Consider the following 26,248-nt stretch of genomic DNA (forward strand, 5'->3'; position numbering starts at 1 on the left):
GCTCACAGTAAATGTAAACCATTAGCTTCCTAAAGTTTAAGATATATTGAAAATGATCTTTCTGTTCTACAGAAGCCATACAATATTCTTGCCATTAAAATGGGTATACAGTAAGGTAGTTGTTGAGTGCCTACTTAAGTGAGTTAGAGGTATATTAGGATCCAAACTGCCAGCTCAGTCATCAACATGTAACCTGGCAATCTGAAAAGCAGAACCAGGTTGCAGAAAAAAGCGAGGGTTACGCATAAAGAAGAAAAGTGAAGTAATCTCGGGAGTATAGTATGCTATGTAGAGGCTATGACTCTGTCAGGGCTACACACCAATAGAACCCTTACTGAATGGCATAATGAAACTGTTTGGCGAAACTTTTGAAGTTAGTCTAGGGTACTCAGTCTTCTCTCGATTTCCCCTGAACTAAATGCAAACAGATGACATAACTAATAATGGTAGAATGAAAGGGAACAACCTCCCTCCACACCCAAGAACAAAACAAAATTATGCAGCTGGTACATATCACAAAGCCATGAATAATTCATAACCTTTGTTACAGGCATTCATAGCAATTCCATAAGAAAAAATCCCAATTAAAAGTTACAACACCTATAACCCAATTTAAATCACGGGGGAAAATATAGATGTGCAATTCCTTTACAGAAGACAAAAGAACTGAAAGGCAGGTATCTATGATGCATCATTAACTAGATTGTTGCTATTGATCATAAGATGGCTTGATGGTTCCCAGAGAGGGAGGCATTTTGCAAGGAGAGGAAATGGTTAATTTTTATCTTGAGGTACATGTCAACATTTAAACAGCTTCAAGAGAGAAGCTATATGAACATTAGGGGAGTTTTATATATATAAAAAATTACATTTTGCAAAAATCCAAGCTAAAATTCTCAGCAAAGTAAAGTACTGTAGTCCAAACAAGATCAGTTATTATCACACAAATAAGACTTGACAGGCATCAAAATGGCTACAGGAAACCAGTCAGCTATCAGTTTTTTTGTTTTTTTTATATATATATTTTTAGTTATTTTTCAACTTTGTGAGTCCTAATCCCTGGTTTGGAATTCAAAAAAGAACCACTAAGCTATTTAGATAGGCTGATAAAGTTTTGAGAATTAATATGATGATACTGGATAAAAGGTTCCTAATCCATAGCTACCCTTCCCTCGATCTACTTTTGCCATTGATGGTCAATTTCTTTTGGCATAAAGAAACTTGTCAACACTCTTGCCATTTGCATTTGATGTTTCAATTTATTAATGAAGAAGGTGAAAATGTATCTATAATATAAGCACCAAAATTATATCCCTTATCATTACACAAACACATTTATACTGAGCTAACAGGAATAATTAAAAACATTACTGAATATATATTTCTGAAGGCTAGACTTCTGACACTTTCATAATCATCAAACAAAATTTAGAGATTATGAAACAGACTACAAAAACAAAGTCATAATCTATAATAAAAATGACCTTTTATTAAAATTTAATCTTTAATACTGAGACACATTAAAAATTTATGCGTGGATAAAAATGGTGATACCGATGATAAGTGTGTTTGCCAGCATAGCTAGGTAAAACTGCTACTGCTAACCAGTTTTTACTTGGTTGCTCTTCATTGCACTTGACACCAAAATACCAGAACACCTATCTCATAAAATAAACAAAATAGATCTTTCATATACACATTTAACAAGGTTGTGATATTTCGGCTCTTTTACTTTGGCAACACTTACTAGGTTGCTGTTATTTGTAAAAGGGAACCGTATTTATTGTTTGTTTCTATTATCCACATTATGCAAACATGAAAAGTGTTGAGCAAGTACTAATCAAAAAGCCTTTATGAAATAGGCTACTATATCCTTCTTGCCCTAAAATGTTCCTATGTACAGTAACTCTCATAGACTATTAGTAAAATCTTGAAAAATTATTTGCTCTCCTGTGACATGATTCAAATAATACTTCTGCTTTCCTATACATTACTCTCATTGCAGACTCTATCTTTCAAGTAATACTTCAGCACTTACTTATATTGTAGGGCATAGCATAAGAGGAAAATATTTTCAACATATAATCTATAGAAATACCCACCATGATAATATTTTACTTGAGCTCTCATTGAGGAAGCCAAATTAAATTTCACTACTATCTTTAAGGGATTGTTACTGAAGAAGCCAAATCCAGTTCTTTGTTGAGACTTGTTTACATAAACAAAACCTTAAACCAAAGTTTCGATAAAGTTTAATTGTGAGATTAAGCATAGGAAGAATTTACAAACTCATAGGTAAACAAATATATTAAGTAAAATTTTTTTCATAACCTCACTATGGTTGCAACATAAAGAATCTAATAGTATCAAACTATAAATATATATATATTAATATATATATATATATATATATATATATATATATATATATATATATATATATATATATATATATATATATATATATATATATGATCACAGTGCTGTAATTATATTATCAGTTCATACCTTATCTCCTCAAAGGAAAGAAGCAAAATGTGTAAAAATGAATATACAAAAATGTCTAAATTTCAATTTCCTTTTTTCCTTTAATATGCAGTTTATCTATCTGCAAAGCCCAGCTACAGGAACTCCTTATGAAACACACAACATACTTTTATACGTGAATACACATTTCCTAAAATTACTCACATCAAATGCCACAATATTTCACAGATAATGTTACAATTTGGATTTAGACGTCTTGGAGATAGGGATGTATGGCTGCATGAGAGGATAGAGCGCCAAACTTTGCTTGAAGGCTGGAATGCCAACAATGGACTCAGGCTGAAAAAGAAATTATTTTTTAAAGATAATCTATTACAGTACTTAACTACTATACATGATTCAAAAACTAATAATCAAGACAAATTACATTTCTTTTACTACTTCTATAAGTATAAAACAACTAGTTTCAATTTGATTAAATATGAGGGATTTCTCCCATCTACTGCTACTTATGGGTAGAACACCTAAATTCAAGTTTTCCTTTTACTAGTGTGTAAATTTAAAAAGTTTTATATTACAATTGTTTCATCACCTAATAGTTTTCTTTTTTCACAAAACCCTGTTCTTTACAGGATTTATTCTGAGCTTGGGTCATATCATTGCTGTATTCTATATTAAAAGGAATTTACTAAAGAACACTGAACCCTGCATTGACTTTTTGTCTTTCTGTAATACACCTAATAATGACTATTCCAAAATATGGATTTTGTTAATCAACATACACCACTTTACATCCACCATAATCTTCGCTATTCCCATGATCCAATCTTCAGGTGTTGGGGAAGCTAGATTAATGCTATCACCTGAAACATGCTTTACATAGCTGAGCTATTTTCAATCAACAATAGAAATCAGGTATTGGAAACAAATCATTTAATTGCTATAGGATTTTACCCTCTTGCATCAAATTCTCTCTTTCTCACTTATTGATTTAATTTCTTCCTTGCAAAAAATCATCAAAGTTACAACAAGAGTAAATCATTAGAATTTTTGTCAGCATGTATTCAGTGAATTAATGCTATACCTAAATCTCTCATGACTTCCCGTAGTTTGTGCAAAAATCATCAAAGATACGACATAAGTGAAACAGAATTATACATTGCCATTTCTTAAATCATAACTTACAAGCATTTTAATCACAAGTTATACTTACTATCATAAAAAGTAATACTGTACCTATTATGAGGATATTAGTGGTTTTAATCTTTTTTACAAACCCACGTATATTTCCAAGCTATATCACCACTGCTCTACTTGAGAAGGTAACACTATTTAGATTTAAGTCCAGTCTTGTGACTATTTAAATTTTTGAGTCATGTAATTAACTAATATAATGAGGTTCTGGAATGTTAAAGCAGGTACACTATGTTTCCAAAACTCCTTCCCTTATCACGGAACGGTAACAAATGGCAGACATTGTTATGAAGCATGGGTTAAAGTTACATGGTAAATAAGGTAAAGAGGTGCAGGAGGAAGAGGATATGCCTATTATCATTTGGCTCATCCCAACTCTTGGTCTTAAAAAAATTGAATTTGTTATTTTTTACTCTGTAATAAAGGTATTTCAGGTTTGAGTAAATAACAGAATTTTAATATTCTTTTTTATTCCTTTACAGTATTCATCTGATATTCATATTGCTTTTTCTTCAGAAGTTAGTTTTAATATAACATTTAGCACCACAGTCTATATAAGAAAAAAATTTAATTTTCTTTCCCTTCAAAAAGTTACATGCCCCAGTAACATCATATCACAAATTTTAAGTAATTTGTATTTTTCCTAACAGTACTTACCTTGAACTACATTCTTAGGAGTATCTGGGATCTCCTCCCTAACCGACTAAGAATTTTACGCAGTTCCCCCTATCTCCGTTTTCCCTTGTCGAGTCCCTCCGTGGTGGATGGATACGTGCCCTGAGGCGACCCGGGGTCAGCACGCGAGTGCGCGCTACTAGGTCTGTGTCGCCAGTAAGCATATGTTAAGTACTACTTCGAACTCCTGTAAGGCACTCAGGCAAGGATGGGTGGGCAATAACCCGAAAGTAGTTCGAGGTAAGTACTGTTAGGAAAAATTCAAATTACTTAAAATTTGTGATTTGTTCCAACACGGAGTACTTACCTCGAACTACTTTCTTAGGAGACTTTACACTTTAGGAGGCAGGGGTAGACTTACAGGCCGGAAGACCCACCACTACCAACCCAGGAAACGGGACCTAGATAGGAGGCTAGGTCCAGACGACACAACAGACAGGGTAGGAGAGTCAGGGAAGCACGCAAAAGTCTACCAGTTTGTATAACTCACCTTTATGCATAATCCGGACATGGGCTTCCACAACATCCATCTCTCACATGAGAGGAGGAAAGGAAAGGGAAAAAGGGTAGCAAGGGAAGGGGAGTAAGGAGGAAACTTGTGTCACTTGCAATTACTTCCCTCGGGCTACCCGGGGCTTTTAGCTTTAAACTTGTTGCATGGCGGAAATCAACGGTCCAATGGAGAAGGAGTCCAGGGACTTCCTCGTACAGTCTTTCAGGTAGTAGGCCGTAAAGGTGGACTGCCTGGACCATGTGCCTGCTCACATGATTTGGCCTACTGCCATGTTGCTGTCAAATGCCAAAGAAGTGCTGAGACCTCTAATATCATGGGGTTGCAGGGTACCAGGGACTGCAGGCCCCTCACTGTCGTAAGCTCTCTTGATGACTTGCCGAAGCCAGAAGGAGATCGTGTTCTTTGACACTGCCCTCTTTACTGGGCCAGAGGAGACAAACAGACTTTTGATGACTGGCCAGAGTCTGGCTGTCCTGCTATGGTATTTCCTGACTGTTCTCACTGGGCATAGGAGCAAGTCTTCCGGGTTGTCTGAGTGAGGGATAGCCGGGACCGAGAACCCAGGTCTGCAATGGCCGGGTTCTGAGTTTTGGCCACAAATTCAGGCAGAAACTTAAAAGGACAGGTCCTTCTACCCTTTCGAGTGCGAGACCTCGAATGACAAGCCGTGGAGCTCACTCATACGCTTGGCTGAGGCTAGAGCTAGTAGGAACACTGTCTTGAGGGTGAGGTCTTTATCCAGGATATCCTTGAGGGGTTCGAAGGGAGGCCTTGTCAAAACCTTGAGAACCTTGGCCACGTCCCACTGCGGGACCCGAGAGGCGCGGGGGAAACAAGATTGCTTGAAACTTCTGATGAGCATGGAAATCTGGCAAGAGGCCCCCATGTCGATGCCTCCGAGTTGAAATACCTGCCCAAGGGCCGCTCGGACCCCCTTGATGGCTGGAATGGAGACCCCCAGGTTGTCTCTCAGGTGGACCAGGAAGTCTGCAATCTTGTGGACTGATGCATCCAGAGGTCTCAGATTCTGTGTGGCACACCACTTCACAAACGTGGCCCACTTGGCCTGGTACACCATGCTCGAGGACTTCCAAAGATACCCTGACATCCTTGAAGCTGTCTTCTCCGAGTATCCTTCTTTCCTTAATAGACGCTCGATAACCTCCACGCGTGTAGCTGAAGGCACTGAGGGTTTTTGTGAAACCTTCGAAAGTGGGGCTGGTGCAGCAGATCTTCCCTTCCTGGCAGGGGCCACGTAGGAAGGGTGGCCAGGTCCTGTAGATCCGCGAACCACTCCCTCTCCGGCCACCAGGGCGCTACCAAAGTCCTCCTTGTAGCCCTTGATTGTCTGAGCCTATTGAGCACCTGCCTGAGAATCCCAAAGGGGGGAAAGGCATACGCGTCGAGTCCGTCCCACGAGTGCTGGAAGGCGTCCTCGAACGCTGCTGCCGGGTCTGGCAAAGGAGAACAGAACACGGGGAGCTGAGCGTTGAGCCTCGTGGCGAACAGGTCTATCACCGGTGAGCCCCACAACTGGAGGACCTTCTGGGCCACTTGTGGGTGTAGGGATCACTTCGACCCCACTACTTGCCCTGCCCTGTTGAGGGCATCGGCTAGAACGTTTCTCTTCCCCGGAATGAACCTGGCTGTGAGAATGATGTTTCCTCTCGGCCCATTCCAGGATCTGAGACATGAGATCGCACCCTCCTTGTTTCTTTATGTAGGCCACCATGGTGGCGTTGTCGCACATGAGGGCTATTGTGTTTCCCTGAAGGCGATGGGCGAATATTGCGAGGGCCTTTTGAACCGCCAGGAGCTCGAGCAGGTTTATGTGGAGGAGCTTCTCCTCCGGGGACCACTTTCCCTCTGCCGTCTCTTCGAGCAGATGGGCTCCCCACCCCTCCTTTGACGCTTCCGTGAAGAGCAACATCTCCGGAGGAGCGGACATGAACGGCACCCCCCGGAGGGTGTTTGTCCTATCGGACCACCAGAGGAGCATGTTCCCGGAGACCGGAGTCATCCTGACCAAGTCCTGAGGCGGGTCTCCCGGTGACCAGAGGTCCTTCAGATTCCACTGGACCGTTCTCAGTTTGAGCCTTCCCTGAGGAACTAGCTTCTCCAGCGAGACCAGGTGGCCCACGAGTCTCTGCCAATCCTTGGCTCTCATTGGTGCATTTGTTAGGAATGGTCGTGTAACATGATCTAGATTGTCCAGCCTCTCTTGAGAGTCTCTTGAGAGGGGAATGCCCTTGCTAACTGGGAGTCCAGGACCATCCCTAGGTACGTCATCCTGGTGGTGGGGACTAACTGGGACTTCTCTAAATTGATGGTAACCCCCAGTTCTCTGCAGAACTGTAACAGCTTTGCCCACTGCTCCTTTAAGGTTGCCTCTGAGGCTGAAAGCAGCAACCAGTCGTCGAGATACCTGATCAGCCTGATGCCCTGCTTGTGTGCCCAGGCTGATACTACGGTGAACACCCTCGTGAACACCTGAGGAGCCGTTGACAGGCCAAAGCAGAGGGTCCTGAACTGTAGAGACTTGGATCCCCACTTCACCCTGAGGAACTTCCTGGTGGAGGGGTGTACGGGGATCTGAAAGTAGGCGTCCTTGAGGTCCAGGGACATCATGAAATCCCCTTCTCTCAAGGCTGCCAGTACCGACTTCGGCGCGTCCATCTTGAAGGACGTCTTTTTGATGAACTTGTTCAGGGCCGAGAGGTCGATGACTGGTCTCCAACCTCCCGTAGCTTTCTCTACCAGGAAGAGCCTGCTATAGAACCCCGGGGACGATTCCTGGACGGGTTGCAGTGCTCCCTTGTTCAACATGGCTGACACCTCTTCCTGCAAGGCTGCTCTCTTCTTGTGATCCTTGAAGCCAGCCACTCCACCCGATGTTCAGGAATCAGAGGCGGCTCTGTCAGAAAGGGAATTCTGTATCCCTCTCTGAGGACTGTCACGGACCACGGGTCCGCACCGTTGTCCCGCCATGCTTGCCAATAGTGTTTGAGGCATCCCCCCACCTGTGGAGTGGGAAGGTGTAGGGAGCCTCCCTTCCTATCTCCTGGGGAGACGGTTTGAGCGGCCTTGTCTCAAGCCCGCGTATTTCTGTCTAAAGGAGGACTGGGTTGGGGCACCACTTTTGCGGGAGGGCCGAGGGGACTGATGTCAGGAAGGGGAGGGGGCCTCCTGTCTAGCTGATGGCGTAGGTTGGCTGTCTGGGCTCCGCCGAGTCTTTAAGTTTCCCCACTCTCGCCATAGTTTCTGCTACCGTCTGAAGGGGGAACAGGGTCTCACCTCACACCGGAACATTTCTCAGGAATTTCGCCTCACGCTCGGGGAGTCTACGGGGGAGCCTGTTAAGTACCGTATCTCTCCTCCTTAACACCCACTTTGCTGTCTGGGTCAGGGAATGGAACGTAAGGAACTTCATGGCTTTGCCTCCCAAACGTATGAGTTCATGTAGTAGAGCCTGGTTCTCTGGCACTGAGAGATCATGGGAGAGCTGGAAACCTGCTAGGGTGCATGCCCACCAGTCCAGCCAGGGGGCCAACTTTATGATGTCCTGCGATTTGTCCTCCATCATAGCAGCCTCCGCCTGAGAGAAGACCACTGGGGCAGTAAGGCTCCTGTCATCTGTACTGTACTGCCCTGGCTTAGAGTCGCGACGGCTTCTTGCAACGTCCGAGGCCCCGCAGGCCGTCCGTCTGGCAAATAGAATTTCTTCTGGGTCCTCAGTCCAGGCAGGAGCTTGAAGGACCCTTGGGCTCTGAAGGAGTTCTTGTGCCCCAAGACAAACCGGTTGACGTGGTCCATGCCCAGGGCCACGTCCGGAGCCAGGCCTGCTCTGATGACGGTTTGGCTTCGTCCAGCCTGAGGTGGTGCCGAATCAGTGCCAATACCTTCCTGTAGGAGGACACTTCATCGGGAGAACATTTGCCAGTATCCAATAAGCCCTCTACCACTTGATCCTCCGTGACAGCTGTATCCTCGATCACGGATGGATCCGTGGGGGCGGCCGTTTCCCTGACATCCGGCTGGCTCAAGAAGAGGCTGCCTCCATTATGGATGGAGCCACCGAGGCGGAGGTAGCCGTCATGGATCTACCCCCTCCCGGGGGAATCTGTGGCGAGTAACTGCCCTGCTGTGCCAGCGGCTGCATCCGATGCCTGGATGGAGCCAGTGAGACTTTGGGTGTGGGAACAATGCTGCCGGGCCGGGCCGAGCCAGCGGCTGCCTCCGCTGAACGGATGGAGCCAGTGACTTGCCGGGCAAGGGCAAGGGAAAGTTAAAGTGTGCCAACGGCTGCATCCAACGCGTGGACGGAGCCGAAGAGACACTGGGCAAGGGCGCGGAAGTGGCTCCAGCGGCCACCGAGGCAGGCACTGGAGCAGCAAGAGCCCTGTTCAACCCGCAGGGGGGAAAAGCCACTTTAGCCCACTTCTTTCTGGAACACTTCATCTTCTTGTTCTTCTTCCTCGTAACCTTGACCTTCTTCCTCGACGGGTCTGAGTTCGAGCTCGACTTCTTCCTCTTAGACTTCTTTCTCTTCTTTCTCGTCTCCCGGCCGCTGGAGTCGAGTCTTCCGACGATGATGAGCTGGAGGACGAGGTAAAGTCCAAGGTAGATGAAGAGGAAGAGGAGCTATCCGAGACCTCTGAGTCTTCTGCCACCAACCTAGGGGCTTGCAATTGTGCTACCGGGGTGACGGGTTCCATGAAGTCAGGCGGTAGAGTAACCGAAGGCGCCGGGGCGTGCGTAGTGACCCACGTGAGGCAAACCAGCCCGAGAACTCCTCTTCTTGCTGCATGGGTGACCTGAAGGGTGTCCTTGGCGCCGTCCACACAATGGAGTCGGGGCCCGAAGAGCACATGGCTTGCTTTTCTCTGTCTAGATCGCCCCCGGAAACCGCTGTTCCTGAAAAGCACTTCCACGATGGGGGGGGGGGGGGGGTGGATAGGAGCTGTTCCTGACCTTCCCCACACCGGGTCTTCACTCGAGACGGGTCCTGCGGGCCCCAGAACCTTGTCTACGGAAAACACTTTCGTCACAACAGCAGACTCGCCACTCGTCTGGGTAGGCACAATGCAATTAGAATCAATAACATCAGACTTATGGGGAACAGCAATGGGCTGTTTCCCCACAACATACTTACCTCGTACCCTACTCTGGGTAGAGGAAGGGGAAGGAGAACCTCTCTCCGAAGGGGCTGACGGCGACGTCAACGGCGAACCGATACCAGGCTTCCTAGGCGACCGCTTCGATGCCTTTTTCTTCTTTGTTCCGTACAAAGTCCACTGCAGCTCCAGCCAGAACGCACACTCCGGACACGTGGAGGCAAGCGGGCACACACTGCCTCTACACGAGGAGCACAACGTATGCGGATCGACGCTCGACTTAGAAAGCCATGCCCCGTATGACTTACCAGCCTTGGGCCCGGGACAACGACATTGGGATTCCATACGGGTATACACAAGCAACACAAGTAACACAAGGAGAGAATATGAATGGGAAAGCACAAAGGGAACACGTGGAACACAATGGTGGGTTGGACGGGATGTGAGAGAGCTGCGAGATGTTATCTACGCCGCGACCAGATGCTTACTGGCGACACAGACCTAGTAGCGCACTCTCGCGTGCTGACCCCGAGTCGCCTCAGGGCACGTATCCATCCGCCACGGAGGGACCCGACAAGGGAAAACGGAGATAAGGGGAACTGCGCAAAATTCTTGGTTGGTTAGGGAGGAGATCCCAGATACTCCTAAGAAAGTAGTTCGAGGTAAGTACTCCGTGTTGGAACAACTAGCAATTAATGATAAGTAGCACACTAAAAGTTGCCTATTCTTCAGTTATGAAGTCAAAATTATCCCCTATTTTTTGACATTACAAGTCAGTGGGGAGGCGGGTGGGCATGTACCGTATATGAATATCAGGGGAGCATGGAAATAAATATTTAATAAAAAAAAATCAAATTCTGTTTATTTCTATGTACTTCACCTGATATTAATATTGCTGACTCTTCCACTTGGATGGAAGTGGGATGCCAGTAAAGGAAAGAGATAGGCCAATAAAGTTTGAAATGTATATTCTAATTAGAATTCTAGACTCAATAGGTCTAGAATTTAATGGGAATCATCTCAAGGCTCCTGATTACTTTTATAATGATATTTGAAATATATATAAAAAAATATAATTTAATTTTGCTCAGAAAATTTTGGCAGCCATAGAAGAAGCCACTATAGAACGCGGAGGGCAATAATCTTGGATTTGGCACTGAGAGAAGAGCGACAGAAAATTAATAACAGACCTACTTTTGAGTGATGAAGATTGTCATGATTACCTTCACAAACTTGGGTTTCCCATCCTCAGTCAAAGGGATATTGGGCCTAGCGGGCAAAACGAGTACATGTGCTGATTCTTCTGACAATTCCTTCGAAGGGGAATCTTCTTCCTGAGGGACCGGCACTTCGACATCTATAGCTTGAGAAGTAGGTTGAGAATTTGAAGTCACCTGGAGCGAAGCGGATGGCTGCTGTCCTTTGAGGGTGGAAGACGCACCTTTCTTGACAGACTTTGAGTCTTTCGGCTCCTTCTTCTGAGCGTCTGCCGAAAAGCGAGACAATGGGATGGAAGGTATGACATGAAGGTTTCGGGGCACTGGACCAGAAAGATCCTCCAAGAAGGTGAGCGGGATCAACATGTAATTTTTCATGAGAGTAATCTCTCTTGGTGAAAGGGAGCCTCTGTGATACCTTGGCCTGGCATCTCCCGAGATAGAGTATCGTCGTCTGGCAGAGACAAATTCCCTGGCCACATCTGGGGATAACCAAGGAGATGATGGATTCTTTGCAGTCGGAAGAGAGGGTCTTGCAGCCTCTCTTGCTGGGTATGCGTCGCTGATGTATGAGTCTTATAAGCGTATTTCTCTTTCAGGATAGGGACACTCAACTCTGCGGGACTTCCTCTAAGTAAACGCTTGTTTCCTCCGGAGAAGCTGGGTTCGGATGCATGTTATATTTAGCTGATGCCTCCCTCTTTCAGAAGAAGAGATGGACTGATACATGAGACGACCTCCTAGAAGAAGAGTTATCCGAAATGCCATAGATCTGTGTACAATTACTGCTCAAAAAAGGCTCTTGGTCGTGGCAAGGTGCGGGAGAACGACCTCTAATCTTTGAAGGAATACCTTGGAAAGGGGATCCTAGATGGTGAGAAGCATGCCTTGACACGGAGAGTAAGGAGAAAGCAAGACTCGAAGCTGAAGGAGTCATAATCATCTTGTAAGGGGAGGTGTGGTAAGAATGTGAAGAGTACCCAGTGAGCAAAGGAGAGGCCAGGTCAGAGCAAGAAGGTGAAGAGAGCTTGTAGCGTGATGAAGGAGAAAGTAAGGCCCTGGAAGAAGCATACCTGGATGGAACTGGAGAGGTGTGGTAAGAGCGTAACGAAAAATGCCTTGTGCGCAGGGGCGAAGGTCATCCTGAAGGCTGTTTGTGAAGCAGCAATGGAGAATGTCGGGTATGAGCAGGAGGCGAATGCCTGGATCACTAAGGAGAGGAGTGTCTGGGGTGCAAAGGCGAAGGATGGTTGGAATCCTAAGGGAAAGAGTCTGTGCTGACTGCTACAGGGGTTGCGATCCTCTAGGTGCAGTGAGAACCCCTCTAGGGATGATCTGAAGCCCTTCCGCAAGGAGTGAGGCAAGGCAGCGAAGACGAGGCAGCGCCCACTCTCTTGGACTATCATCAATCCTCTACAGGAACGTGTACCTTGCATGACGGGTGAGAAGAAGCATCAACAAGGAGGGCACTTAGAATTCAAAAAATCATCCACAGGAGCACAAGATCTGGCAAGCGAAGATCTGGCAGCCGCTGCAGTAAGCTTCAAAGGCGAAGGTTCGGCAACCGAAAGTCTAGCTGCGAAGTCAGCAGAGACGGTCTACATCAACAGCGGGAGAGGCCGAGGTTGGCCTCTGAAGAGGAGAGATTGCGCCTACATTGATGCCTACATCATAGGGCAGGATCCGAAAAGCTGTGGGATTCCCTTGATGACGACCTTAATGGACTAAGATCAGCAACTGAAGGAGATTTCTGGTGAGGGAAGGGGCTTCAAAGGTGCAAGCCCTGAAGGGAGACCTGCAGAGATGTCAGCTACAGGAGGGGTAGCCTGATAAGAGGATTCCCTGACACATCCACTTGAATGCAATGTTTCTCTTCCAGGAACTGTTGAAGTCTATCCTCCTTCAGGGAGCCACCAATATCAAGGGAAGGCCACCGTAAGCAAAGGGCATCAGCTCTCTGAAATGAAGGAACAGTGGATGAATCTCCCAAAAAAGGATGCACTGCCATTTTGCAAGGGGAAACAGCAGGGTCTCCCTGCCTCTGGGCCTGATCAAGTGATAAAGAACCATCACTCTTTACCAAGTGCCCTCCAGAGGAGGCCACTGGGGAGGAGCCAGAGGGGAGAGTCGCGGAAAAGAAGAAGCCAGCTGGGTTTTCTTAGACTTCGATGAAAATCCTAGAAGCGAAAAATCCCTTTTGACCTTCCCGCCGAACAGCAACCACCAGGAAGATGGCCACTCCCTACATTCACGAACATAAATGTACTCTGCTTGTCTGTCATAACCGGTGAGGATCAACGTCAACGCTGCTCATAAAAGTCTTAGGAGGCACACCTGGACATGTTTGCATGATAATACAGATATACCTCGGTTTACATTGTTTCGAGTTAAGACATTTTTTAATTATCAGTTGTCAAAAATACATGGGAAAATAAAAATAAAGTTTTGAGTCAATTTGTTTGACTTTCCATCTGTCCCCTACTAGTAATGAAGTATTAATATCACTAAAATAGTGTTGAAAGTACATAAAACATGTTTTCTTACAATGAATAAGAATTTAAGTATATAAAATGTTAAAACTACACTTACAGCAAACATTTACATAATTAACATAAATCCTAGCGAACGAACAATGGAAACATTTGTGACTATGTTTTTATATTACTTAGCAGTCTTTCAGAGCTAAACAGTGCCGTTGTTTATGGTAGTTCAAATATCTACCATTTGGAGAGTTAACAGCACATAAAATCATATCATTGAACAATAAGAATAAAAGTACTGTACAGTATATAAAATAAAATGAAAATACATTTTTGTATATTATTATTTCAATTTATAGTGCATTTTAACAATCAATTATTTTTTTATTTTTGGTTGTGATCAGCGGGTCTCAAGACTAACGAAAATATGAGCTCTATAATTTCTTGATTAACAAGAATATGAGCTCTATAATTTCTTAATTCAATATAAATTCTCTCTCTCTCTCTCTCTCTCTCTCTCTCTCTCTCTCTCTCTCTCTCTCTCTCTCAGGGGTGCCTTATTATACAGTGAACCCTCGCTACTTCGCGGTTCGACAATCGCGGATTCACCACTTCGCGGGGTTTTCCCATAACCCATATATATATACATATCGCGGATTTTCCGGAAAATTCGAAAATACCGCGAAATCTGAAGACAACCAAATACGATATTTTGTTACCTGTAATTCCATTAATACTGTAATTAGTAATATCTGTTCTTACTGATTGTTCATTGCATTACATATGATATATAATTCAGCACAGAAAGAAATAAAACACGAAAAGAGAATGTGATCATACGATAATTCAGTACTGTATACAGTACGTAGTAAAATTAAATCGAACATGAAACGCAAATCAGATGCAGTCATACCATATTAGAATGGTGTGTACTGTAATGGATGTGCTTCTTTTCCATGAATCTTTTGTATGTATACGTACGTAGTACTGCATCCAATAATATTCTTTGTTGCAAAAATCACATTTCGAATAAGCGTACGAGAGAGAGAGAGAGAGAGAGAGAGAGAGAGAAAGAGAGAGAGAGAGGCGTAAAATAGCGTACGTAAAGCTGTATTATTATTATTGTTATTATTATTATTATTGTTGTTGTTGTTAATAAAATGATTATTGTTATTATTATTATCATTATTATTATTATTATTACTGTACAGTATTATTATCATTATTTATTATTATTACGGTATTTACTTAATCTACGTACGTTCGGTATGCGCGGGGCATCTTCTATGAGTAGGTAACCAACGCATCATAGTACTGTAAGACGGGTTGTGATTGGTTCAAGCGCTGATAGATGACGAATCAGAACTCAAGTTTTGTTATCTAGCCTGTGATTGGTGTTTTGCCCGCATCTCCTACCCGCAGCATCTAAGTTCTCGCGGGGCTGGATCGTCCACTCTCTGTTACCGCGTATCGCTGAGTAGACGTTCTTAAGTGTGTGAATCTGTGCTGTGTGCGACTTTTTTAAGTTGAACTTTTTGTTACTGTAAATCCTACTGTAATGGCTCCCAAGCGTTCTGCTTCTCTTAAGGCTGGTAGTGAGCCTAAACGCCACCGAAGGATGATGACGATAGCTGAGAAGGTTACGCTTCTCGACATGTTAAAAGATGGTAGAAGTTACGCGGCCGCCGGCCGCCATTTTGGCATCAACGAATCTACTGTTGGCTATATCAAGAAGGACGAGGCGAACATTAGAAAGACGGCTGCAATCACCTTTAGCAGATCAGCGAAGCGAGTCGTTACAACGCGTAATAAAACGATCGTACGCATGGAAGGTGCTTTAGCTGTGTGGATTGCCGACTGCCGGAAGAAGAACATAGCGTTGGATACGAACACCATCCAAACAAAGGCTTTGAGCTTATATGAGAATTTTGCTGCAAAGGAACCTAAAGACGACGACGGCAACCATGCTGAAGATGATGATGATGCAGATGATCCTCAACCAGGGACATCCACTGATTCCCAGCCTCAGAAACGTTTTTCCGCAAGCAAAGGATGATTCGCGAAGTTTCAGAAACGCTTCGCCCTGAAAAGCGTTTCCCTGCATGGGGAGTCTGCTTCCGCTGACACTGCCGCTGCTGAAACTTACGTGAACCAGACGTTCAAGAATATTATCGCCGAAGGTGGATACAAGCCGGAACAAGTCTTTAATATGGATGAGACTGGCTTGTTTTGGAAGAGAATGCCGTCGCGAACTTTCCTGTTCAAAGAGGAAGCCAAAGCCTCTGGCTTTAAAGCATTCAAGGATCGCGTTACCCTCGTGATGTGTGGCAATGCTGCTGGATTTTTGTTAAAGCCGGGGCTTATTTATAAGTCGAAAAATCCTCGCGCTTTGAAAAATAAAAATAAGAATCTCCTTCCCGTGTACTGGATGCATAATCAAAAAGCATGGATTACGAAGATGCTGACCTCCAACTGGTTCCATCAGTGTTTTATCCCGCAAGTCAGCAAATATCTCTTAGAGAAGGGCTTGCCATTCAAGATCCTTCTCCTTATGGATAACGCTGGTGGACACGCAACTGACCTGTCGCATGAGGGCATTCAGGTTGAGTTCCTGCCACCCAACACCACGTCATTAATTCAACCGATGGACCACGGGGTTATCAGGGCGTTCAAGGCCCTCTACACGAAGAACACCTTGGCGGACCTCGTTGCGTGTGTGGATGCTGCCCAAGATGACGAGGATGAAGATTTTAACTTGAAGGCGTACTGGCGGCAGTACACCATGACCACGTGCCTGCAGAATATTCAGAAGGCACTTCAAGAGATGAAACCTGCAACCGTGAATGCGAGCTGGAAGAAGTTGTGGCCCGATATTGTTTACGACGACAAGGGATTTACTCCGTCGGAAATCCAACACTCTGCAATACGCAAATCTGTGCAGTTGGCTGCCATAATTGGAGGTGACGGGTTTGGCGACATGATGACTGAAGACGTCGACGAGTTGTTGGACTGCCATTCCCAGCCCCTAACTGACGCAGACCTCGAAGACCTGATGAAATCGGCAAGTGAAGAAGAGAGTGATACCCAGGAAGAGACCCAAGAAAATGTCGAAGAAACGGGCTTAACATTAGAACAGCTTGCCAAGGCCTGCAACCATGCGAAGGAGTTGAAAGAAATGTTGCAAGAGTGGGACGAGGAGGTGGTTCGCTCAATGCAATTCTGCAACAAGATCGATGAAGACATGACTCCCTACAAAATGCTCTTGGATCGAAAAAAGAAGCAGCGGCAACAACTTCCGATCACTATGTTCTTCCAGCCTCGCAAAAAAGAGCCAGTTCCTCCTGCTAGTACGCCTTCGGAAGAAATTGAAGAAGTTTCCCAGGAAGAAGTTGAAGAGGTGTCCCAGGAAAAGACACCTCCGTCTGAAGAGACGTAAAATACTATCATTGGCTGCACAGTAGAACACATCATCAGCTTCATCATCATCATTTCTACTGTGCAGCAAATTCATCGCCATCACCATTCAAGTTTTTCTTCAACTTCTTTCGTGGTGAGTACAGTAACAATCTTTATTTTTTACTTTAATATTCTTACTGTACATTCTAAAACTGTATTTGTGCCTGTTTTATAGTTTAGTACTGTACGTACTGTATGCATTAAGTTAAAGGGAAGGTTTTAAAAGTCTACATGTTGTAACCTATCATATTTTTTTTGTTTAAAATTTACATTTACGTACGTAAAACAATCTCTCTCTCTCTCTCTCTCTCTCTCTCTCTCTCTCTCTCTCTCTCTCGTAAATTGTTTTCCTGCTTTGCTACGTACAATACTGTATAAATTATATTTGTAAGGTAACATATTTTGTAAATGCTTTTACTGTAAATACTGTATGTACTGTATCATTATTTATCACTATCATCATGCGCGTTAAATGCCTTGTTTGTTCTGAGCGAGGTTGTTTACTGAGCGTACACGCCGTCGTTTCAGGCGGCGTCATAAAGAAAAACATTTCATTTGGAAGTCCTAAGAAAAATACGTAAACTAAAACATTGGTAATAAAAAAATCAACATACAGTACTGTATAATCAATATAATCGATGTAAAAATAACCTATACATATATGTGTACTGTACACTAAATGAGTTAGTTTCTTCATTATGATCAGAGATGAACGTAAACAAAACATTGGTTGCCATTTTTTATCGTGCTTTTTAGGTGTTTAGGAAACGCATGATATAAAATCGCCTTTAATATTTGTGCCTGTTTTAGTTTAGGATGCTGTAGTACATGCATTAAGTGTTCTGTACATTAAAGGGTGGTTTGTTAACAGTACTACGTACAAGTGAAGGTTTTAAAAGTCCGAATATACATGTTAAATAAATAGGTAAATATGATGTCACTACTTCGCGGATTTTCACCTATCGCGCCCGTGTCTGGAACCTATCTACCGCGATAAACGAGGGTTCACTGTACACATATAGAACAGATTTAACTGAGAAATCTTTGTTTTAGAAAGTGTCAGCTAAATACTAAACGCAAAATAAACTTTTATTTTGCTTAAATCTCTGATTAATCGTAGGCTGGGATTAAAACACGTCATTGAATTTCGTCAGCTGATCTGTAGCTTTAGCTGACAGCATAATGTATATGTACTGAAACATGTCTAAAATGATCCTGGTTTTCGAAGTTATCTGAACTTCGTTTAATAATTCTTTTAATTATCTATTATCAATTCAAGATGTATTTTAACAACAGCAATTGCTGATTGTTTTTATTTTGGTTTTGTTGTACAGTAAGCAGTTTTTAAGGTCACATATAGTTACAGAGTATTGATTATAAGATTTTCCTCCCTATCATGTAATCCTTCAAGAAAAGAAGAGCACAGTTCAATGAACTGTAGACCAGTTTCTTATCAACATGCATAATGAACATCAACAGACGAATCAGCTGTTGATGCTGACGATCCAGAGCCATCTACGCGAGCGATGTAAACAAAGATACAGGTTGACCATCACTAATCCGGTCATCTATGATCCGGAAACATCAGTTAGCTAGCATTATTCTTGCTACTGGCGGCTAGGTTGGTGAAACAGTTTCTCAATTATTTTCGCTATTGGCCGGTTGGTAGTGCTGTTTCCAACATAAACAAACAAGAATGTAAACAAACCATAGGGTGTGTTAGCATGTTGATGTAAATATTGGCAAACTCTTCCTACGTTATTTTTAAGCTTTATTTTTGTAGAAAAAGCATTCTATCCCCAGCCATGGCTCCACTGAATAAAGGAAAAGATAAACGTAAATATAAATCATTGTCAATATCAGAAAAGGTTGAACTTTTGAAAAAACTTGATAATGGTGTCTCTGTGAGAAGTGTGTGTGAATTTTATGGCATTGTATTATCAACAGTTTACAACTTAAAGAAACAGAAAGATAAACTACGTTTTTTTTGTTAACAGTGTGTCAAAGAAACAGATGTTTAATTAAAAGGTAATTAATTAAGCCAGGTAAAAGTGCAGAACTAGATCAAGTAATGATGAAGTGGTTTAAGTTGCGTGAAAGTGGTGTTGAACTCTCAGGTGATATTGTGAAGGAACAAGCAAAAGAATTTCATAAAAAACTCGGACTGAAACATCAGTGTAAATATAGTGAAGGGTGGTTGCAGCGATTTAAGGATAAACATGGCTTAAAGTTTTGTGCAGTGTGCGGTGAAATACAATCAGCTGAAAAGGAAACCGCTGCGCATTTTATTGAGTTTATCAAGTTGGTCATGGATGAAAATTTAAGTCCTGACCAGGTCTATAATGCAGATGAGACTGCATTTTTTTTGGAAATGTGCACCCAAAAAAAAACACTGAAATTGGAAGGTGCAGAATCTCTGACATGCTATAAAGCATCAAAAGATCGCGTGACCATAGTGGGATGTGCTAACGCTGCCGGAACACACAGATGTAAGCTGGCTGCTGGTCATCGGGAAAAATATATGTCCTCGAGGGTTCAAAGGAATGACACATTCTCCAGTAATTTATCGTGCCAACACAAAAGGTTGGATTACAACTGAACTTTCATTGGATTGGTTCAATAAAGGGATTTTGACGTAGGAAAAATCTATTTCTGGGCGAAGGACCTGTGCCGCCCAGTGAATAAGCTCCATTTAGCACTTATTCTTAGGTAATTTACTGCTAAATATACCAGAGAAAAAATGTAAAGGAGTGCTAGGTTAACTAGCTCGCTCACCTATTGGTGTCGGTATAAAATTTGGCGTTTAATCCAGAGGTCCCGCACTATTTAGATTTATCCACGACAGAAACCCCAATAGAGGAGAGCCGTTCAACCTCACTCGGTACTACTAACAATGCATCCGCTCAGAACCCAACTCCTTAGCACCCAAAGTTTGGGGACTCCAAGGGAGAGGAGCTGGGAGGGTTCACTGGGCGGCACAGGTCCTTCGCCCAGAAATATTTTTCCTACGTCAAAATCCCTTTTCTAGGCTCGAACCTGTGCCGCCCAGTGAATCTATACAAGAGAAAATGTCACCAAACTTGCAAAATAAAGGAAAAAACATAAGCGTAAGGGAAATACAGGATGCTTTTAATCAGAGATGAGTACCAAAAAACAATTATAAGGGTATCTTAAATATGAACATAAATCCAATAAGGTAGGTATAATAATGCCGTGAGTGATAATATATACAGATACTCAGGAGTATATAAAAATTTACAAATATAATAACAGTATTCAGGTGCGAGACCAACGAATACAATAGGGTATAAATGAGGCAGGTAAGAGGGAGAGATAAAGAGACAAGGCATTAACCTGTGAGTTACCTGGGAGTAACTACGCTCCCTGCGGCTACTGTAGAAAATTTTAGGGCTTCCAAATGTTTAAGGTAGTGTTTCTTGAACACTGACGGTGATTTCCACCCTGTACACCTGGAAAGGTCTGTAAAATTCATGTGGTGAAAGAAGTTCACCGAGGTAGCAACCGCCCTGATATCATGTGCAAGAGGAAAAGAGTCAGGGTTAGCTTGTTTAATAAAATACAAAATTTGTTGCCTGATCCCTTTAATAGTAATGGTACCGCCTTGTTCTCTAACGAATAGAGGCCCCGAGGAGTTAGAGGAGGTCCGGGATAAATAAGACCTAAGAGTAGTAACAGGGCACAGAGACGGATCTTGCGTGAGGGGAACAATTTTCCAGGAGGACCATTTGTTTTGAGGGTCTTCGTTCTTAGCCAAAAAGAATTTGTTAGGAGAAAGAAGGACCTCTCCCGAAGGCAGAAAGTCAATATGACCCGGGTCTCTCGACAAGGCTGCCAATTCAGAAATTCTTGCCCCGGAAGCCAAGCTCACCAGGAAAAGTGTTTTCCTGAGAAGGGGCATGTAATCACAAGAACTGTTAATGGTATCAGAAGCCAATTTGAGTACGTCATTAAGGAACCAGGTCACCGGGGTAGGACGAGTAACTGGTATCAGTCTGGCACAAGCTTTCGGAATTGAAGCTAACAAAGAGTCGGTTAAGTCTATGTTAAAACCCACTAGGAAGATCTTTTTCAGAGCCGATTTAATAGTGGTGATAGTATTGGCTGCCAGACCTGATTCTAATAAAGATCTAAAGAAAGTGACTGTAAGGTTCAAGTTCATACAGTTTACGTCTGAGTCTATTAAAAATTTTGCCAACTTTTTAACTGCAGAGTCATACTGGCGGATGGTGGAATCCCGTTTATCCGATTCTAGGAACAAGGTGTTTTGAGGATCAATATTGGCACCATGCATAGCCGCAAACTTCATAAAGTCCATAAAGTTAGGGCGCTCTGAATGTTTGAGAAAGCGTACACAACGCGTGTTTGTACTATCTGAGACAGAACCGGATTGGGTATCGGGTGAGGGTATAGTCTCAACTCTCGCAGGAGAGGATACCAGTTGCTCTTGGGCCAGTTGGGTGCGACCAAGGCTACTTGTCCCTTGAAGGATCTCAGTTTGTCTAGAACTTTCAGCAAAAGATTCACCGGGGGAAAGAGATAAATCTTTTCCCAGGTGTCCCAATTCTGTGACATGGCGTCTGTGGCGTAAGCCTGAGGGTCTAGATTGGGAGCCACATATACTCTCAATTTGTGGTTGGATTCCGTGGCGAAGAGGTCCACTTGGAGACCGGGAACCTGAGAGAGAATCCACCGAAATGACTTTAGATCGAGTGACCATTCCGATTCTAGAGGGGAGGTCCGGGACAGGGCGTCTGCCACTACATTCCGGACTCCCGCCAGGTGGACAGCTGAAAGATGCCAACGGTTCAAGGCTGCTAGGGAGAATATGGCTACTAGAACATGGTTCAGAGGCCCTGACTTTGACCCGCCTCTGTTGAGGCAGCGGACCACCACTTCGCTGTCGAGGACCAGACGAAGGTGTTGTTTCTTGGGAAGAGCGAGACGTTTCAGGGTTAGAAGAACTGCCATGGCCTCTAGCACATTGATGTGAAATTGGCGGAACAAGGGAGTCCAAAGACCTTGAACTTTCTTGAGCTGAGAATAGCCGCCCCAACCTGATAAGGATGCGTCCGTGTGAATGATTAATTTCGGAGGCGGAAATCGAAGGGGAACTGACTTTGACAGACTGTTTGCTCTTGTCCAAGGAAGAAGTCTTTCCCGTAGAATGGGAGGAAGGCGGACTTTCCTGTCCCGGAGCTTCCGGTTCGCCCTCGAACGCCAGACACGATTGATATCTTTCAATTTTGCCTTCAGAAGAAGATCCGTCACTGAGGCAAACTGAAGGGACCCCAGAATCCTCTCTTGGAGTCGTCTGGAACTTACTTTGTCTTTGAGAAAGCGTTTGGTGTTCCTTGCAATCTCTAACCTCTTGGGTCTGGGAAGACACAAAGTATGAGATATAAGATCCCATTGCAGGCCGAGCCATTGGAACTTCGATTTTGGAAGAAGACGGGACTTCTTGAAGTTGATCTGGAAGCCTAGAGATTGAAGATAATGGATGACTTTGCGAGTGGCTTTTAGGCAATTTTGGGAGGTGTCTGACCAAATGAGCCAGTCGTCCAGATAGGCTACTACTTGAATCCCTTGATTCCTGAGTTCCTGAACAGCGACTTCTGCTAACTTTGTGAAGATCCTTGGGGCGATGTTGAGCCCGAAAGGCATCACCTTGAAGGAGTAACTTTTGTCCCCTAAGCGAAAGCCTAGGTACGGACGGAAGTGTCTCGCTATCGGGACGTGATAATAGGCGTCTGTAAGATCGATAGAGGTGGTGACGGCCCCACGGGGAAGTAAGGTCCGCACCTGCGAGACGGTAAGCATTCGAAACTTGTCGCATTGAATGGACAAGTTGAGAAGGGATAGGTCTAGAATCACTCTTCTCTTGTCTGAATTCTTCTTCGGGACACTGAACAGCCGACCTTGAAACTTCAGATGTTTCGTTTCTTGTATGGCGTTCTTTTGTAAAAGATCCTGGACAAATTCGACCAGGTCCGGAGTGGAATGTTGACGAAATTTGTTCGGAGGAGGAGGTCCTTGAATCCAACTCCACCCCAGTCCCTTGGAGATGATACTGAACGCCCAGGGACTGAACCTCCATTTGTTGCGGAAGGCATAGAGCCTCCCCCCTACCTGCTGCACCTCAGTATTGGTTTGAGGAGTTGCCTCCACGTCCGCCTCGGAAGTTCTTTCCTCTGCGAAAGGCTCTTCCCCTGCCTTTGTTCTGGTTAGAACCACGGTGGTAGCCTCTACCTCTACCATAACTCTGGGAAGAGCTATGAGCCTCATACGACTGGTTAAAGGCAGGAGAAGTGGCGGAGGCACCAGAAAGCTGGCTCTTAGGAAGCAGAACGGTGACATAGTCGTCCGAAGGAGCCTGAGAGGTGGAAGGCTGTGCCGGGGCAACAGGAGATGGGGGAAGAGGCAGCCGGAAAATGGACGAACCACTCTGCTGTTGCCTGAACTGGGTGGAGGTATATGGACGGAGCTTCTTCCTACCCCGGGCTTGGTAATTTGCAGGGTCCGATTTACGTTTAGGAGTCAAACCCCAACGGGCTTTAAGGCTCTGGTTGACTCTAGTGGCCTCCGCCAAGACTTCCTCTACAAGGTCCTCAGGGAAGAGGTTTGAACCCCAACAGGAGGACCGGATCAGCTTATTAGGTTCATGCCTAATAGTCGCCTCTGCCAGGACATGTTTGCGACACCTGCGTTTAGCAGTAGCGAAGTCATACAGGTCATAGTATAATGACTGCAACGTAGCCTTGTTGAGAGATTTAAAAATACTCTCAGTATCGTAAGTCAAGGCTATTGACTCCGTGGAAGTGGCCAGGTTCAGAGTACGGCCAACGCGTAGGCGGGAATCATACTCCTGTTTAATGAGGGATTCCGGGAGACGGGGAAGCCGCTCACTAAACATTACTGAAGCACAGTCTGCTGCTAGCTTTCCAGAGGTAAATGTGGTATGGACGTTGTCCCAACACTCAATGCCTGAAGGAAGAAGGAGGAAGATTGGATCCACCTCTCGGATGGGAGGCAAGGGCTTCTCCTCCAGAGCATATTGGAAGGCAAGCTCTGCTACCTTATTGACACATGGAGTCACGGTGTTTTTGTCCATTAGGAACATTGTGAAGGAGCTCTTATAAGGCGTCAACATAGTGTTGGTGCAGCCGATGTCATTCAGGAATCTAGCCCACACAGATTGGGCTTGCTCTTTTGGGAAGATGACTGTCTCCTTGGGGACCTTGTCTAACCGAACCAAAGCTTCCTCGGTAAGCCTGGCATAACCATGAAATGGAAATGCCAGACCAGGAGGAAAGAATTCAAAGTCCTCTAGGGGACGAGTGCCAAGACCCTCCAGAGTTAACATTCCGTCTGAGAACGGGGAATGAAGAGCCATACGCCAAGGGTTGTTTTTGGCAAACGGCGGGAGCTTAGAGGCATCCGGGATGAGAGAGCTTTGGACTCGCTCCGGAGCACCTTGCTCTAATGCCCCAAGTCTCTGACCGATGTTAGAGAACATCGTGTCCATCTTAGACTGCATCTCTGAAACCAACTTAGCCTGCATCTCCGACACGATGCGAAGCATGGCTGATTCGGAAAGGCCCGGGCTAGCAGCAGGTGTGGCGGAATGAACTCCCGGGTCGCGAGACTTAGAGGAGGAGCCAGAAGCCTTAGATGACAGGTTTGTATTCTGTTTAGAACCATGAGAAGCCTTATGAGGCTTACGAACTTTAGGTAAGGTTCTAGACTTATTCTTGGGGGGAACCGGGTGTGATCGTTGGGACGAATCACGGTCCCCAGAAAAACCATGAAAGGAAGAGCGATCAGATGAAGAAGAAAGAGAGGGGCTGAGGATAGGAATCTCAGCGCCGGAAACACCTGCCTCACTTACCACCCTACCTGTATCTGGATCATCCAGTAACATGGGTTCCACGTCAAGGTTCATGGAGGCAACATTGTCTTCTAGATCTCCGGGGGCGTCCGACGGATCCTGCTCTGGATCAATAAACCCCGCTATGGTGGCATCAATGTGGGCAATGATGGGAGCTGCAACATGCCTAGCCACAGCGGCTGAAGACTTGGCGTTGGGGTAAATTAAGGAACAGTAGTCCTCGGAGAGGACGTACGGCCGCTTGGACTTCACGTTCCGGGCAAAACCACCAACCCACACTTTCAGTGTGGCCCGAGCCGCAGACTTTTGCTCCGGGGATGCCTGAAATAATAGTGGGAATTAAAAAGGGGAGGCTCCCAGTGGTCCTTCAAGACCATAGATATCTTACTAAATAGTGTATGTATGCCAAAAAAGGTAAGATAAATAAGAAGGCAACATAGCCAACAGGACTCACCGAGTCAGATCCAAGGGTGGTAACGAGGTCAAAACAGACCACACAGTTATCCGGGTGCCATACCACGACATCCTCCAGCTGCACTCCGCAGAGGGCGTGGGACCGACAGACGGTATGGCCGCAGGGCTGATGTAGAACCGCTGCACAGGCCGTCGTCTGACAATGCACCATCTATAAAAAGAATAGTATATGAGAAACTGTAATTCTCTTAAGTAGGGGCGGGTCCGGAGGACCCGGGCCTAACATAAGCCTAACACAAGATTAGGGCTTAACTGTAATATTCTTAAGTAGGGGCGGGTCCGGAGGACCCGGCCTAAACATAAGTCTAGCTTAAGACTAAAGTATAGCCATCCATTCCGGTCGAGCCGGGAATATAAAAAAGGATGCAACAACAAAAAATTAAGACACATGGTGTCTGTTTTCACGGGGCGAGGCTAAGCCCCGGGCCGGGAAATAAAAGTATCCAAAACCAATTCGTATAGGAACTCCGGGGTAGTGATCTGTCATATAATCATCATAGGAACTGTTATAAATTAATAGGGGGGCGGAACTGTAGATAAGAACCGCCAACCGAACCCAGAGGGTTTCATATAACATAAACCAGTGTGATAAGTGAATATAAAATAGGGTGCACCGGGATCCAACTCTGTTGACCGGTGGCCAACCAGACTAGACAGAGCCGAACCCGCCGGGACACCCGGAGGACAAAGTCCATAAACACTGAACTACCCCCTCTACAAGGAGGGAAGGC

At 44.7% G+C, this 26,248-nt stretch overlaps 1 protein-coding gene across 1 annotated transcript in view; it reads right to left on the reverse strand.

Annotated features, from left to right (window-relative positions):
• Positions 1–2,468: 2,468 nt before the first annotated feature.
• Ide (Insulin degrading metalloproteinase) overlaps positions 2,469–26,248 on the reverse strand; it is a 511,525-nt gene continuing 487,745 nt past the window's right edge. Inside the window, exon 20 of the mRNA XM_068372359.1 lies at positions 2,469–2,826. Within this exon, the coding sequence (XP_068228460.1) occupies positions 2,722–2,826 (105 nt within the window). The 3' untranslated portion in view covers positions 2,469–2,721. The remainder of the gene's footprint in view (positions 2,827–26,248) is intronic.

The sequence above is a fragment of the Palaemon carinicauda genome, chromosome 4, assembly GCF_036898095.1.
Source record: "Palaemon carinicauda isolate YSFRI2023 chromosome 4, ASM3689809v2, whole genome shotgun sequence".
NCBI classification, from domain to species: Eukaryota; Metazoa; Arthropoda; class Malacostraca; order Decapoda; family Palaemonidae; genus Palaemon; species Palaemon carinicauda.